Source organism: Ambystoma mexicanum, chromosome 8 (assembly GCF_040938575.1).
Source record: "Ambystoma mexicanum isolate Mex_15411 chromosome 8, UKY_AmexF1_1, whole genome shotgun sequence".
Taxonomy (NCBI): domain Eukaryota; kingdom Metazoa; phylum Chordata; class Amphibia; order Caudata; family Ambystomatidae; genus Ambystoma; species Ambystoma mexicanum.
The window spans coordinates 1,518,536,039-1,518,553,697 of NC_090929.1; the positions used below are offsets into that span (position 1 = coordinate 1,518,536,039).

Genomic DNA, 17,659 nt, shown 5'->3' on the forward strand with positions numbered 1-17,659 from the left:
GACTTTTGGACTTTTTCCAATTTTTGGTGAACAATGTACTGATCTTGAAAGGGTGCAAGGCAGAGTTTGTCCTGCTATGTTTCGAACCTGTCAGCCTGAGGTTGCATATGGATCTTAGAAGCAATCACTTAACATAGCAAAACAATGGGCCTCATTATAAGTATGGCGGTACAGTAACAACGGCGCCGGTAGTGCTAGCGTTGCTACCGTACCACCATACTACGAGCTGTGCTCGCAGGTGCCCGTCAGCCCGCCAGGGCAGAGCGGCACCCGTGAGCATCACATGTCGGATTTACCGGCACCGTTATGAACGGTGCCGGTGCATCCGACGTTCTCATTTTCATTGAGCCCTATCAGGCCCGAATGGGGATGTACCGGTTCTGGTGCCTCGCGAAAGGGCAATTACCGGGTCCGGTGGGGCCGTAATAGCCCAGTAATTGCCCATTTGTGGGTGCCAGACCCGGATGCAAGTTTGGGGGTAGCCTTGCCGGTTCCACCGGCAAGGCTACCTCCAACCTCGTAATGAGGCCTATTGTTTGTTTGTTTATTGATTTATATGGCGCACCGAACCGGAAGGTAACTGGGCGCAAATTACAAGAAGTTACAAGTATACTTTCAGCATAAGATTCCAATATTTACAGCATGGTCATGCTGGAAGACTCACATGTAGCTATGGTGTGATAATGTCACTTATTTTTATCTTTTGACATCAGCCAATGAACACGCTGTATTTGTATTTGTATTTATTTATTTATTTATAACGCGCAAACCAACAGGCCCGGAGGCATCAGGGCGCAATTTGTAAAAGGTTACAGATATGCAGGTATAACAGAGAATCATTAAACATTTACACATGGGATCCGATATGCAGGTATAACAAAGAATCATTATATACATTTACAAGAGGATCTTATATACATATGTACAGTAGTTTCAGTGCCGATAGGTGATAGTAGCGGTCGCTGAATTTCCTTTTGACAGTCAAAGAACAGGCGTGATTACATCAAAGTGGTACACATTTTATTTACCAGGGAAAGAATAACAGAATGAACCAGTTCAGCTAGGAATCTAACCTTGAAGGTTCAGGGCACAAAGATCTCTGCAAAGGACACTCCATTACCTGAGCTGTCTTACTGGCTGCCATAAGACCACATTGCAGTGGTCATTAGTACTTTCCCTTTGTTAAATAGCATCACCGTCGCAGGGAAGTATGTGTTGCACTGGTCACTAGAGCAACATTTAAGGGCTGAGGTGCCCTGTGCAATGCCAGGCATTGCCTGAAGGGGACAGACCATCAGAACCACTGTTTTCTTCCAGTTCGGCAGATAAAAGTGCATCCACCCTGTTTGACCTTCTGCAGTTGATGAATTCCAACTATAGCAACTGAATTTATTTATGTATTTATTTATTTTGGCATTTGTTAAGCGCACTTAGCCTGGGGGCATCTAAGTTAACCCCTTAATTGCTGGGCTAGTATGCAGGTCTATGCAAATAGGACAAACGTACTCGTCTTCAGCACTTCATCCCAGCTTAGTTAGATTTCCATTCGTCGCAAAATATCGAACAATATCTCTGTCACCAGGTCCCCATTGTCAAGTGAAATTTCCTCTCGAACTTGTAGTAATTTAACATTGCGTCAATTCATGGGTGAGCCCTTGGCCCTTCCCAAAAACCACTCACCTGCATATGTTGCTTTATCTTTTGTTGACACCGTCGTGAAGCCTGGAATCGGAAAGAAGAAAAGGTATTTTAAGCCTATTCAGTGAACATGACACCATGAACCAAAAAGTCTTGTTTTAGTTGATGATGGAGCTAAACTGAGCGGCCACGTCATTGACCTCACTTAAGCAAATACCCAAAATTCGTTCAGCTGAAAAGGCCGGGTTGGGTGAAGGGGATGGAGGGAGAGGGTAGCAGATGGAGACTTCACCAAGTGTCAGGGACCCAGGAGTGATTACCCTAGATGTGTCTTGTTGGACGTAGGCTGCTTCCTTTGGCCTAGGGGTGTGCAACCTGCAGCCCTCCAGATGTTGAGTATGAGTTCCATGATCTCCCAGTATTGATAATGCCGACTACAGTTGATGGTAGCTTTAGTCGAAACATCTGGAGAGCCATAAATTGCAGACCCGTGACCTTACCCATCCAGTGATCAAGACAAATGGATCTGTCTCGTGGTCACTACTGAGAAGCCTCTACGGGCTCACTGTCAAACTGGTGTATCGTTGGCAATGAAGAGGGGAGGGTCCTGTCTCCTCCAGGATGTTCACGAGGGGAGCATGTAATTAATTGATAGGGGGAGAGCTACGGGGGCCTCTTAAGGGTCTTTGCCTGTGTCTACAGTTGACCTGCTGAAGAAGAGTCTAGTGTGACGTGCTGTTCCCTGCTTGATGAGAGAAGTATAAGCAATGGAGGTCCTGAGGTACGCGTGTGTTTGTGGTTGCACGTATGGTTGAGGGTAGTGACGTCCAGAAGAGTTTATTGTAACTGGCCAGTCCTGGGAGTGATAGAGGCAAGTCGGAGTACACAGTGCTTCCGATTTCCGCAACTTAGATGTCACCAGTGCTGGCGGCTCGCCCCCAAGTAAAGGAACACCGGAAGCTGAGAGAGGTCAAGAGTTGGCGAGAGAGATGAATGACTTGAAGTTCTGTTTGGTCCTCTTTTGGCCATCAGCGACTCGCATAGCGGCTTAAGAGCAAGAGAAGAATTGATATCCATGGTTTCACACCTGGTTTACCTTTTCTTTGATTATACAGAGAAGATGGATGACATTATGAATGCCTTACCTAAGTGTTTCCATATGCCCATGTACTTATCCAGGGTACATTATTTGCCCAAATTAAAATATATGTTGCAGACCATGAGACATGCAGGCATATGTGTGAGGAGCCACGCAGAGAGTTGCTAAATACACTTATATGTTCATCCTCATTTCACAGGATGAAATGTATAGCAATTGTCACAAAGCACAGCAATAAAGTAGCGCTCTCAGGTTATTCATAGAAGGAAAGACTTAAAACAAATGTATTATGATTGCCCATTAATTGAGATCCATTTCCCAGTCAATCTTAGATGCCTTCAAAAAATATCAAATCATCAGTTTAGACTTAGACTGACCATTTGCTTCTGCTTTATGGGTGGTTTCTGTGGTGCTTGTGGTGTACTGCTTGTCTTTCTTCATTGTTTCCTCGCCAGAAGAACCTGGAAAATCAGAGTGGTCAGAAAGAGTCATCTCAAAGATCCATTCCCAGTTGACCTACATCACGCCATATCTTATTTTTTGAGGTGTGAAGTGTGAGAAGGTTCGAAAAAACGTGTCTGCTGCCACGACTACATAGCTGTTCCCATCTTGGTGTATGTCCTTGTGTGCTGGTAAATATGTGCAGCACACTTTATCAGGACTTGCAGGTCAAGCAAAATGGCTGCCATAACATTTCTTTGGACATCTAAACATACTATCTGGCAGGGGAGTTGCTAGGTCTGGAAAAGACCCGGGGCTAAGCTGATGTCGGAACTGTTGGGACTCTGGGCTAGCTAGTCGTTTGGCTGTAGCTCCTGAGATTCTATCCGGGGCTACAACCAAAAGATCAGGGGCTATAGCCCCCTTAGCCCCCCCTAGCAATGCCCCTGCTATCTGGTTTTTATTGTGTAGGCATTGTCTGGCTGAGATTAAAATCACTTCTTGTTTCAAAACGAAGACAAAGACCCTGGGCGCTTTCCTGCAGGACTAGACTCATGCCATGTGACAGTTGTGGTTCATCTTTGCCAGTCTCCAGCATCTGTGACACACTTGTTACTACCGACTCAGAGCCTGATGCACAGGCGGTACAATCCCACCTCGTATGCATACATTCACTAGGATCCTGGGAAATCCTCCTCCCTGTGCTTATTGTTCTTTTATAGTTTAAACAAAAGCTACTATTGTTAGCATCCTATATACTTTGCTTCTTATCAAATTTATGGGCCTCATTACGAGTTTGGCAATGTGGTAAAAAACAGTGGTAATGGAGTTACCACTGCATTGCTGCCACATTACCACACAGCTGAACTACAGGTTTGGAGGTAAGGCAGAGAAAACATCTCCAGCAGAATGCTGGAGGCAATTTCTTCGCCATACCGCCCCAAAACAGCCAAATCGGTGGTATTACTACAGGTGGTAATACCGCTGAAATCCCTGCAGAGTCCTATGGACTCCAATTAATCAGGGACTAGCACTGCCTACCTCCACTTGTAATCTGGTGGTAATACCAAGTGGTGGTAACAGTCATATTGCTTGGTGGCATATCAGTGGTATTAATGCTGGGATACCACCAAAATCGTAATGAGGCTGTACATGCACGGACCACATTACAGGTCCGGCAGTAAACCACTGGTGCTCCCGGAGTGTTCCACCGCCTGAGATCGCAGTGCCACCAGGAAGTTACAAGTCCCAGCGGCCCGGGATATCAGGCGGCAGAAAGTGTAAGTTCCCATTCCCATGGAGTCCTATGGGACTCCATGGAAATAGGGACACGGAAGCACCGGCACCGTTGCCGGTGCTTCGTGAAAACTCTGCGGGCGGGTACCGTTATGCCCGGCAGGTCAGACCTGTTGGGCACAACAGCCCCTGCCCGCAGAGTTGTAGAGTGGCGGTCCGGAAAGGGTGCTGGTACGGTGCGACCGGGTCCATTATTTCTGGACCGTCACACTTGTAATGAGGCTTGTGAAACTAAAAAAGAAAGGGAATGATTGCATTGTATGCTGCTGCTCAAGTCAGAATGTTTGGAATTAAGTCTATACTGCACACTATAGACTGCATAAGGCACATTCTGATTGGCTGGGAGAAGATATATAATGCAATCCATGTGCAAGGGTGTGCAGTTTACAAAGCCCTGGTCAGGGCTCTGTCCTTCACTGCTCCGTCTGATGATTAGGGTGAGGCGCACTTGCATGTTGCAGCAGCCCTGCATCTGGACAGAACTCTTCACTTCTGCAAAGAGAAACACCTAATGGACACCATAAATCTACGACCCTGACCCGAAAAGCCCACTGAACTTCAGGGGGATGGATCCCTCTCACACTGCATTCATCCTTTTCCTCCCTGTAAGGCCTCACTCACCCTCTTCACAGGAATTAAGTGATCAGTTGTTTTAGGACAATATTCCACTGTTTATATCTATAATGGCAGACATGCAAGAACATCCCTGGTTCACGCAATCATTATTGCCAGAAACTGATTAAATAATGTGGTGTGTGGCCCAGAACTGCACAATCATCAGCTCTATACATTGTAGGGTTTATTGTGGCTTACCACGAATAGTTTGTTTAAACTCCCAACATGCGTGTAGGAGCCTAGATTACCATTTCATCAGTTTGTACTTGACTGTGGGGTTGGGGGGTGGGGTGGGCTAAAGAGTTATTTTTTCCTGGCAGAAATGATGGTTCATCCCAGCTTGTGGAATATCACACTCAGAAGGCCCATTTTAGCATGCAGTTTAGGAATGTAAATTATCCCATTCTTTGAATCCATATCTAGATAAGTATTCATAGCGTGCAGGTAAAGAGTGATGAATAATGAAACTGATGAACAACTGCGCTATGCTCATGCACCCAGCTAGAGATGGCTTCCCAAAGTCAAGTTAAAGCTCTATTTTAGCTGTCTACTATGTTTGGTGCAAGGCTGATCCAACTATATAGACAGAACCCTTCAGAAATGTGAACATTTGGACAGATATTGCAATTGTCTGGCCTCGGCATCATGCATCAAAACATTAGTCAAGGCCCTGATGAAAGCCGTACCATTGTAACCAGTGGTGGTGGCGGTGAAGACCTTCCCGCTGTCCTTGGACATGATGAGCAGCTCTCCGTCCTTCTTGGCCGGGGCGTTGTCTTTCTCCAGGAGTAGGAACTTGTAGTCCTTACGGAGGATGTCCTCGCTCTGTGCATGCCCGCTGGTAACTAGAAAAACCAACAGATTATTGATATAGATATTTTATTTGTATCGCGCTCATACACATGTGTTTCAGAGCGCGATGAGTCAAGGGAGGAGAACAAGGGAGAACAAAAACAACCATTTTACTAGGCCCAGTGACATTGAGAATGCGCAAGTGCAGGGGAGAGGGAAGGGGAAGAGGTGGAAAATGCTTAGCAAAGGAATAAAAAACAACAGTGGTAGTGCATCCAGCAAGTGGCAAGTGCTAGGTGTTTGATAAGTGCAGAAGAAAATGGGGTGGGGGGCGTCTGTAGGCTTACAGATACAGACTCAAGTGCGTGGCCGGGTGAGCAAGTACCTGGGCCCAAAATCAAATGGTAACCAGGTGCACAATGCGGAAGCAGAACAGATCAGCAGGGGAGAGGAGGAGAGAAGGCAGAAGCCAAGAGGAAGGTCTTGAGGGGCTTCCGGAACCAGAGAAGGGTCTCCTCAAATTTCAGAGTGACAGGGAGGCTGTTCCAGAGGGAGGCCCCATCCGAATACAGAGATCTACCCCAACTCATTTCTTTTAGAAACAACTGACCCTGAAGGAGTTGGAGGTGGAGGAGTGAAGAACTCGAGATGGAAGTTATTTACGGAGGGAGAGTTGAAGGTATTTTGGACCCAGGCCCCAGAAAGCCTTGTGGACAATGCAAAGGGTCTTGAATGTAATCCTACCAACCACTGGGAGCCGATGAAGAGATTTCAGGGCTCGAGGGATACGATCCCAGGTCCTGAGGCCAAGGGCAAGTCTCCTAGTCCTGTTCTGGATGAGTTGGAAAGGGCGGAGAGTAGAAGCAGATAGATTAAGAAAGAGGTTGTTGCAATAATCCAACCTAGAGAGGACCAGGGCTCGAGAGACAGTGAGCTTCTGGGGGAAGGAGACGAAAGGCAGAATACCTATGAGGAGGTGCAGCTGAAAGTTTGACTTTTTAGAGACATCAGAGATGTGGGCAGAAAAGGAAAGCGTGGAGTCGAAGATGACCCTCGTGTTCTTAGCCCCGCAGGTGGGGGTAGGCGTAGGGCCAATGGAGGCCGGCAGAGAGTCACAGGAAAGGAGGATGAAGATGTGCCAATGAGGAGGATCTCCGTCTTGCTGGCATTCAGGCAGAGATCATTGGCTGCACACCACTCATAAAAAGCAGACAGGCAATCAGAGATGAGAGAAGAAGAAGAGGTAGCCGAGGGAAGCCTGAAGATGAGTTGAGTTCATCGGCATAGCACTGAAAATTGGAGCAGAAAAGGGCAATGCGAAGAGCGAGAGTTGTCAGGTATTGGTTGAAAAGCCAGGGTGATAGGTTAGACCCCTGGGGAATGCTGGAGGTAGAGAGGGAGATAGAGGAGAGGAAGGACCCAAGTTGGACCTGGGTGCGTTGATCTGAGATGAAACATGTCAGCCATGCCAGAGTCTGATCAGTGATACCCAGGTTGTTACTGAGACGGTTGAACAGGATGGTCTGGTTGACCGTGTCAAAGGCAGAAGAGAGATCGAGTAGGATGAGCACAGGGGGGTTGTTAGAGTCAAGGTTGGAGAGAAGATCTTCTTGGATGTTCAGGAGAGCAGTTTCTGTGCTTCTGGCAGCTCAAAGCCAGAGTGAAGGTTAAGCTGTGATATGGCCAACTTTTCCAGGAGTTTTCCCAGGAAAGGAGTGATGGAAAACAGGCGATACTTTGCTGTGCAAGAAGGGTCAGATTTGGGTTTCTTGAGAAGAGGGTGCACAAGAGAGTGCTTCAGATGGGAGGGGAAGGCTCCTGAGGCGAAGGAGAGGTTGCAGAAATCAGCCAGGGCAGGAGCAAGGGTGTCAATGTGGTCTTTGATGGTTTTGGAGGAACAAGGAAGAGCTGTTTTGATGAGACTTTCATAGATCGGACTCGTCTAGAGACCTCATCAGGGGAGAAAAGAGGAAAGGATGACAAAGGGTGTGAGGTGCTGGGTGCAGGAGGGGCAGAGTTCACAGAAGGAGAAGGTAGAAGAGGCGGAGGGGCGAGAGGATGGACAGGATGGCCTGGGTTTTTGAGATGAAGTGGGAGGCAAAGGCCATACAAAGAGCCTGGGAGGTGACAGGAGAGGTAGCGACTTAGTGACTGAGGGAGAGCATGTGGCACCAGACTTCAGGATCACCCTTCCCCTGACCAGCACTTTCAACTTCTTGCATGATAGAGATGTAAACTTGAGTCACATTCACAATTGCTACCAAAATCATGTGTAGGCCTCTAGCATGGGTACAGAACATTAAAAGTCAATACTTCAGTGCAATGTATAGCTCATTTATATTCACTAGAGGCATAACCCCAATATTGTTTTTATCTGGAGCTTGTTTCCCTTCCTATTTCCCGTTGCCTCCCACCCCGCCTGACCCCTGATTGGGTGTACTGCCCCACTTATGTGAACCCAGTTGGGCAGCCCCCTTGCTGAAGGGCCCTGAGGCAAGGAGCAGCTCCTACAGTTGCAGCTCCAGACTGTGTTTGTCTGTATTCACCGTGGGAGCTGCAGTGCAGCCATCAACAAACAGCGACTGAAAAGGTAAGACAGGTGCATGCAGGGGGAACAGCAATTACTGCTCCCTATTTAACTGTCCCTCCTATCCTATTAAACCTCTTAGCTAAGCTTGCAGTCTGCTGCACATCGTAGTGTTATGTTTACCATATGTGGCATTAGATGAATTGTCATAGTTAGCCATATTGGCTTCTTGCCTCTATCTGGGAAGGTGGAATCTGGGTGTTTTACGTTTGCTGTTGTGTTTGTAACTGGGCTTTTCCCCCTCTGTCTAGCAAGGTCGAGTCTGGCTGTTTTGCATTTGCTGCTGTTTTTCAAACTAGGATTTTTCCCCTCTATCTAGGAAGGTCGGGTCTCGGAGTTTTGATTTGCTGTTGTGTAGAGATTTAGGCATTCCTCCCTCTATCCCTCTATCTGGGATGTTCCCCCTCTATCTGGGAAGGTCGAGTCTGGGTGTTTTGATTTGCTGTTGTGTTGAGATTTGGCCGTTCCTCCCTCTTTGCCTCGGTCTAGGCTTTTTTCCCCTCTATCCAGAAAACTTGCTTCCAGGTGTTGCTGCTTTTTCTGCTGTATGCTGAATCCTATGCCTTTTCCCTTTATCCTGGACACTTAAATCTAGATCGTTGCATTGCTGTGGGTTCAAGTTGAGTGTTGTGCCCTGCAGTTTCTCCCTCTCTCCCCCTCTCCTTCTCTCTGTGCTCTTCCTCTATGGCCCTTTCAATCTCCCCTATCTTCTCTAACTGCTACACTATCACCTACCCTGTCTCTCTTTCGAAGTTCAAGAAGGATCTCCTGGTTGCCAATCCAGGCTTGCCCATCGCCATCACCTATGTCAATGCTTCTTCCAGGCAGACTGTCACTGACATCCTCTTTGTCGTTCCCTTTCTGGACCTTTGGATTCCCCATATGGTCTCAGTGCTGGCCTCTTCCTCTCCCATTAGTGGTGCTACCCTCTTGGAAGTGCTCTTGGCATACTTCCCTTCCTCTAGGGCCATCATTAATGTGTACTTGAATGGCACTGTCATGGTCCAGGGCACTCAGCCCAACCTCCTCCTTCTTGATAGGCGCCTTCCATATCTCATCAACTTCCTCCTTTCTCCTGCCGGTCCTCCTTCTGCCACCCCTCTGCTACCACCGATGGGTGTACCACATTCCTGTACCCCTCCTCAGAAGACCTTCAAAAGTGACAACCAGCTCCCCTTAGCTACCCTCAGTTCTCACTCTGCCGTGAAACACTCTTCTAACATCTGCCACCCCTTGATGACCTCAACATCCTCGCTCTTACTGAGATGTGGTTCACGGTCCGCTCTGTCACACATATTGACACTCTCCTCCTGGAGAGCTACAAGATCCTCTCTAAGCCAAGGCCTAACCTGTCCATGGACAGTGTGGCCCTGATCTTCTCTGAATGGGTCCTTGCTACTATCATACCCACTCAGTCCTACGCCTCCTTCGAAACCCTTGTCTGAAGGCTTGGTGTCTCTCCTATCCTCTCGCTGACTCTGGCCACCATCTACAGGCCCCCTGGTCTGGTCTCCCTCATCCTCTCAGGGTGGTATGACCTCACTCAACTTTCCTGATGCGGCCTCTGGACTCTTCCACAACCTTAGTGACTCTCTTTCCCTTTCCATTCTGCTCTCCGGTCCGACGCACACCTTAAATGCTCTCATCTCAGGAGACATCCCAAGCTCCAACCCTCTCACTACACCTCTCTCCTGGTCTGACCATGCTCTCCTGTCCTCTCACCTTGACCTCCTTGGCCCCCCAGCTAAGCCCCCTCCTGCACTGCCAGTCTCCTTCTCTGTCATTCGACCTATAAAGCGAGTGTCAATTGCTGCTTTTGCCGCCACCTTCGTTACCCTCCCACTCCTGACTCTGACTCTCACTCTGACCCAGCCCTTACTAACCTTCAACTCTCCATCTTCAGCACACTGGACATCATTGTCCCTGTCATGAGGATCCGCATGAAGCCTGCCTCCCAGCTTAACACCTAGTATGACTCCGACCTGGCCCCTCTGAAATGCAAATGCAGAGCTGCTGAATGGAAGTGACAGGCTTTGAGCACATCTTCTGACAGGCTGGTCTGCTTCCTGCTCCAAAGGCAATACAGACTATCCATCTGCTCGAAGAAGAGGGCCTATATCCAAGCATGCATCTCTGGGGCCACTAACAACATGGCTGAACATTTAAAAATGTGCAAGGAACTCGCCAATCCTACTGCAGTCTCCATTTCTTGTCTGCCTTTCCCGGCCCTCTGCACTGCCCTCTCACTTCATTACTAAACTCAGGACATCCTGTCCTTACTCTCCTCCTCACGTCTCTCTTCTCCCTCATCCATTCTCAGGCCTCTCTTGGCCCCCTTCCCCCCTTCCCTCTTTCTTTCCTCTGTCTCTCCCATTTCACCTGATGAGCTCTCTAGACAAGTCAGCTCTATGAAAATCTCATCCAAACAGGTGCTCCCCTGCTACTCCAGAACTATCCAGGACAACATTGCCTCCCTTGCTCCTGCCTTGCCTGATTTCTGCAAACACTCCTTTGCCACGGGATCCTCCCTGCTACTCCTCAAGCACTCCCTTGTGCACTGTCTCCTCAGAAAGCCTTCTGCCAACCCCTCCTGTCTGGCTAACTACCACCCACTCTTCATTACCCCCTTCCTGGGCAAACCCTTGGAGAGGTTGGCCATCTCCCAGTTTATACACCACACCAAATCTGTTGGTTGTCTCCACAACCACCAATATGGCTTCAGAGCTGCCAGAGGCATTGAAACTGCACTCCTGAACACCCGTGAAGACTTGGGGCCTCATTAGGACCCAGGCGGTAAGGGGTTTACGGCGGCGTAAACAGCGCCGACCCTTACCGCCTTATTCCGAGGTCCCTTAGCGCCATGGAGGTTTTAACACCTGCTTTTAGCAGGTGTTAAAATCCATGGCGCTAAGGGACCTTGTTGTTAATTACGCCACTGTAATTTACGGTGGCGTAATTAACGCCTTCCCCACTCCCATTATGCCCTATGGGGCATAAATGGGAATGGGGAAGGGTAAATGGGTTAATGGGGACTTACCGCCCCACTCACCTCGGAATGGGGCGGTAAGTCCGCCAACCACCATGGCGTAAACGTAGTTTACGCCATGGGGGTAAAGGTACGACCCAGGCGGTAACTTACCGCCTGGGTCGTAATGAGGCCCTTGCTCTCTAATCTCGATTCCAACTCTTCTTCCGTTCTCATCATTCTTGACCTTTCCTCTGATTTTGATGCAGTCAATCATGCCACCCGGCTCCATGATACTCTTGGTATCACGGAACTGACTCTGGACTTGTTGACCTCCTTCCTCTCTGGCTGACTTTCCCAGGTTCAACAGGGTCCTTTTCTCTCCTCCATCTCACTCTCCACTTGTGATGTCCTTCAGTGATCTATCCCCCCACCTTGGCTTTTCAACATCTACCTTTCCCCTCTAGCCCATTTGATCTCTGCCTTCTCGCCTAACTTCCAGTGTTATGCGTACAACACGCAGCTCTCCTTCAAGCTTCCCTCCACTGCCCCTCTCTCATTCCTGACTGCCTGTCTGCTATTCAGGGATGCGGCACTGCTAACAATCTCTGCCTTAATGCCAGTAATACTGAAATCCTTCTCATTGGCACCCCAGCTCTCTCCTCCCCTCCTACACTCTGGCCGCCCTTCATGGGCCCCTCCCTTCACCCTCCTGTGAGGCAAAAAACCTTGGTGTCATCTTCGACTCCTCGCTCTCCTTCTCTCCTCACATCATGGACCTTGCCAAGAAGGCCCACTTTCAGCTTCACCTCCTCAGAGGCATTCTCCCTTTCCTCACCTTCCCCGAGAAACTCAATGTCTCCAGAGCTCTGTTCCACTCCAGGCTGGACTACTGCAACACCCTCTTCCTCAATCTGCCTGAATACTCCCTTCGCCCCTTTGAACTAATCCAGAATAGGACTGCATGACTTATCATTGGCCTCAAGCCCAGGGACTGCATCTCTCCAGCCCTAAAATCTTGCCACTAGCTCCTGGTTGCTGCAAGGATCACATTTCAATTCCTCTGCATCACCCGCAAGGCTTTCTAGGGCCTGCGACCATGCTAGCTCCAACTCTCTCTCCCTAAATACCTCCCTGCTTGACCACTTTGGTCTTCTACCTCCAACTCTCTGCAGATCAGACGCTTTTCCAAGCAGAGAGTAGGTGGTAGATCTCCTACCACCGCAGGTGCCTTTCTCTGGAAAGGCCTCCCTGCCCCTCTCAGACTTGAGCCGGATCTCCTTAAGTTCCAGAAGCTTCTGAAGACCCTCCTTTTCTCTTCCTCCTTCACTCTCCCCTGCTAATTTCCACCTTGCCTCTTTTGACTGGCTGCCCAGTTCCTTCAGAATCTTACAGGGCACTAGGCCCTCATTGTTTAGTCTACCACTGCACTTGGTCTCCCCTGCCCCCCCCCCCACACCATGCACTTGCCCTTCTGGGCTCTCTACCTCCACAGTAACCTGGCTGGGCCTACACCCTTGAGCGCTTCAAGCCCCGTCCCTCGCACTTAACACGTGGACGTTCTTTCCCCTGCACTCTCTTGGCACTCGCATAACCCATGGGCCCTCCGCCCTGACCGGCACTTCCCCTCTCCGGTCTCCCCCGCACTACTTGTTACTGCACTTGCACGATCTGAAGACATAAGGCCTAGTAGGACCGTTTTTGTTTTCCTTCATCCCTGTTCCCCCCTACCCTCCTTGTCTTGTTGAGCTTTGAAACACCTTTTGCTGTGTAGACGCATTATAAATACCAAATAAATAAATAAATAAACACTTAACTGCAGAAGTGGACGGGGCGTACAATGATTCCTTATGGGAATTCAGGACGAACAGACTCACCACTAGCACTTGAGGTTTAATAACTAATCACTGAGACTCCCATGTCTTTTGGTGGGCCCAGCTAATAAAAAGTGCATTGTTACTTTGACAGCACTTGCCTGGAATCTGTTTATGAAACAGCCTTCCGTAACCCTTGAGATGCCTTCTGGAAAATCCATACTACGTAGAGTAAGGCGTTGCCACCTGGATGCCCTCTGAAGAGATGTTTAACTGATGGAACTATGTCATGTTGATGCACGTTAGCACATATTGCATTGTAAAGCTTTTGGAGCGAGGCAGCACGTGTTATGCACATGCCTAAGTAGGGCAGAGCAAAAACCCTTGTCTGAAGTCTCACTATATTCATCCCAGTGGCCGCGTAGGATGATCCGGCACCCTTCTACTTCATTGGGCAGAATGTGGACATAAAAGAGGCGGGCATGTGACCTGCCAATCCGAGTATGCGGCGAATGTTTCAGCCAATCAGATCACTGCAATAGTGTGCATGCCCTGTTTGGATATGATTCACTTTTTTTGAAGCCATTCATATGGTCAAAACTCTTCGGCCAGGTTAATTGGCTAGAATAAAATACATTCTGGCCAGTCACAACCCACTTTGGCCCAGAGGTTGGTGTCCAATGAAGCAAACATTTCGAGTATACGCAAAACTGGAAAAAAGCAGTTTAGTAAAAACACATTTTTTTAAAAAACTTTAGAGCGTGTAGAAAACTGGATGAATATAGATGGGGGAAGATAAAGGGGAACTTGAGTGGCAGCATGTAGGGGGGTCATAAAAGAAAAGTGTGAAAAACAGTAAAGATTTAAGTAGGGAAACATTGTGGTAGGCAACTTTATTGGAACAAAAGACATAGACCTCCCACATTCCCGCCACAACCCCGTTTAAATTCCCAGAATGTTACTATGTAACTACTCTGGTCTGTGCATAACAGAAAAGGCAAATTATAAATATGCTAAGAGTCTATGCAGCTCGGGGTTGCTTGATGGTAATGGACATGGCATCGCAAGCATAAGGGATTGTGGGATCGAGAGTATTGCAATGCCATTGTACGTCTACAGGCAGGGAGTTAAAAAAGTTCTCCTGGGATCAAAAATGTATACCCAGTGTGTTCCAATAATATGACCCAAATCCCAGATGACACTGCTCCAAGGTCACATTTTATGTCACGAAAAAGTCATGAACAAACCAATGGATGTTGAAATAAACCTTGGCAAAGCCAATAGGTTTCAGCTGGCGTGTTTCAGGTGCAGCCTTGAATGTACCAATAATGCTATCATATACCTAGCAGAGTCACCACATGCTTAAGGCATGACCCTGCAAGTGCGGATACTGCCATCAAATGCTAAGTGCAGCTTCAAACGCCGTCATCCTGATTAATAGGCCTGGTAAGTAACCATGTGTATGGTACTTCTTTGCACGTGCTACCACCATAAGGCAAATGCACTCTTGGCCATAGGAAAGGGTGTATTGCAGGAATGTCTTTCCACAGCAGACTAACTTTTATCTGGTATACAGTTCGGTCAACTTAGTAGATGGGTAAGTCTGACAGGTTTTGTATTTCAATCTTTTTATTAGAGTTATATAAAGCATATTTCAACACGTTCAGTTTGCACAAGTTAGAAGTAATATTTCTGCTCTCCATAAAAGCTTAAAAGCTGTCAGTTCCCCTGAAGACAATGTTGAAGCCCCCTCCCACATATGAACTGAAAATTCCCCCAGCCCCATCCATCCCAAACCCCCCACCCCATCCACAACCGTTTCCTCCAGCCGCCACCCCACCCCCAGCCCCCTCAAACTCCAGCCTCCCGGATCCTCCACATTGTATCTTAAAACAAATTGAGAAACGTTAATGTTAATGTTAATGTTAAAGGACATTTGTACCGCGCACTATCACCACCGTAGTGGTCCGTTGGTGCTCTGGCGGCTCTGAAAGAGGAGGGGAGGTTGAGTTAGTGGGAGGAAGCAGGAAAAGTGCAAGAGAGCAGTGATGTGCTGTTGGCGACCTCAGCCCGGTGGGTCCATTGGCTGGGCCTGGAGTGTTTGCGGCCGGTAGTCGTCGTGTACTGTTGTGCAAGGCTATGTGTGTTTTTGTTTTGTTGTTGCAATGTAGTGAAGTTTGTGCGGTTTGTTGTGCTGTAGGTTTTGGTTGTGTTTGGTTTGGAGTTTGAGAGGTGTATGCAGAAAGGGAAATTGTGAGTAGGGTTGGTCAGTTTGCATCTCTATCCTGAATTGAAGCGCTCGGCTTGCATATTCTCCCCTGATGCGGCTCTGTCCAGATCTGGGTCTGACTGGCATACAAGTTCCATACTCCTCACCTCTAACATGCTCTCTCATGGCTCCCCTTATCCTCCATTTAGACTCTAGTGGCCAGTGCATCTGCTAATGACAACCTCTCAGGTAGCGGGGAGATTGCCAATGTCGCGATAATTCCACACCAATTACGGGGCAGACGAAAGTGTTGGTGGGAATGTCTGGGTTAGTTGACTCAGTCTCCGTGTGTGCCACCTGTGTTCCTATCTGTCTGATGTCACCCGTCCAGCTGCCGTGGGCTTTACTCTCCCCGGTCAGGGATGTCTGTGTCTTTTCGGTTTAGTTATCCTTTTTACCAGTTTCGTTTTCGGGTTTAGTCTGTGGTGTTGTAGAGCCAGGTGTTTAGTGATTTCCTGAATTTTAGGTGATCTAAAGGCTGCACCCTTGCAGACACTTACATCCCTATACAGAGATTTCATTGAGAGGGACATTACACAACATGAAGTACTACTGGTGATAGCGAACCTCCCTCCAAAGTTCGGGACCCAGACGGGGTCCCTGCTTCTTTTTATAAGCGGTTCAGGGCGACGTTGGCCCCCAGACTGGTGGCTCTTTTTAACTCTTTTTAACTCCTTTAAGGACACGAGAAGGATTACGGACTCCATCGAAGAGGCCAAGAGGCCTTAATCCTCAGGGGGGTGAGGGGGGGCAAGTAAAGTCCTTATTCATATCCTTAATACATTCCAAGAAGCCCTCCATTTCTGAAAGAAGTGGTATAGCCTGTTATGTAGGGTATGTCACCTTGTCTGAAATGTCTCATCTGTATGACAGACCACCACCCAAAAGCCTCTCTATGAAGCTGGAGGCTGCACTCTTTTCTGGCTAAAACAGCTATGGCCGGAACATCACTGCAACTATGAATTCCATCCATACCTCAGAGCGTGGAGGGCAACAGGAGGCATAGGCACCGAATACAAGAGGCTCTACTTCCCAATGAGACTGTGCACATTGTCAGCACTGCAGGAGATGAAAGGCCATTGGACCCCTTCTTCTCCACTTCCCTAAACTGCACTGTTGCGAGGGCAGCGACTGTGTGCAGTATAAGGCATCCACCTGCAATGTTGAACTCTTTGAAAGCTGAGTGACAGTCCCCAAAGGAGAAAGTTGCATGGCAGCACAGCAGGTTATGTGACTGTTGTGGAGATATTATGCATTGAGATGAACTTGGAAATCCTTTAGGGTTTTTCAAATTCCTTCTGTATAAATGTGCTCTAAAAGGCACTCTTTCTACCGGGGAAGGGGCTGAGCTTACTTGCTCATATTCCGAGGGAGGGGGGATTCCCCCCCCATAGTGAAAATCAAAAGTAGGCACCCATGGCAGCAGACATTTGAAATCCCCACACCTGTGTCACAGCTGTCTATGCCACCCTGCATGAGTATGGGCATTCAGAGACCAACAGACTCTTATCATTATTGTGAACTGTTCAAAGCTGGCCATGAAAAATATGCACAATCCCAGGCAATTCACCGCGGAGGTGCAGGGGGAGCAGTTCCAAAGGTGGCAGACATTGCAACAGTGTGGTTGCTGTTACCTTGATGCACGCTGTACATGTGCCTATGTATGCGGTTATAAGAGACAGAAACTTAGATTTCGCAGCATGCATGGTTAATCCCTATTCCTACGTCGCTAACATTCTTATCCTGCTGGCAGTCTTTTGCCTACTGCAAATGCTACCAGAGTAGGAAGATGGGATCTGGCCACCAGGACAACCCCAGGCAAGAGTCGCAAAACCATCAAACGAAACAGCGTTCTCCAGGGTCCCTTTCTCTAAAGCAGTGATTGAAACACACTTATTGTTTCAGGTGCAGCTTTATCACTGTTATATTGAATGGATATTGGCAACTAGCCCACAGATCCACAAAGATGTGGTGCTTGTAAAATGCCTAGAAAGCCTCAGAAAAATAACAAATGCACATTCTAATTGTTTTCTTTTATTTTTATTGCTGAAGGGGCAACCATAGCATTTCGGTGCTGGACTGCCCATGTGGGCGGGACAAAGACTGATATGCAAATGGTTATTTCCCATCTGTGAAAGGTACA

General features: G+C 48.1%; 1 protein-coding gene across 2 annotated transcripts in view; it reads right to left on the reverse strand.

Moving 5' to 3' along the window:
* COL17A1 (collagen type XVII alpha 1 chain) overlaps positions 1 to 17,659 on the reverse strand; it is a 200,275-nt gene that overhangs the window by 102,724 nt on the left and 79,892 nt on the right. For both annotated transcript variants that reach the window (XM_069611740.1, XM_069611739.1), the window contains exons 14-16: positions 5,776 to 5,934; positions 3,115 to 3,198; positions 1,681 to 1,722 (exon numbers count right to left, since the gene is read on the reverse strand). In XM_069611740.1, coding sequence (XP_069467841.1) covers positions 1,681 to 1,722; positions 3,115 to 3,198; positions 5,776 to 5,934 — 285 coding nt within the window. The remainder of the gene's footprint in view (positions 1 to 1,680; positions 1,723 to 3,114; positions 3,199 to 5,775; positions 5,935 to 17,659) is intronic.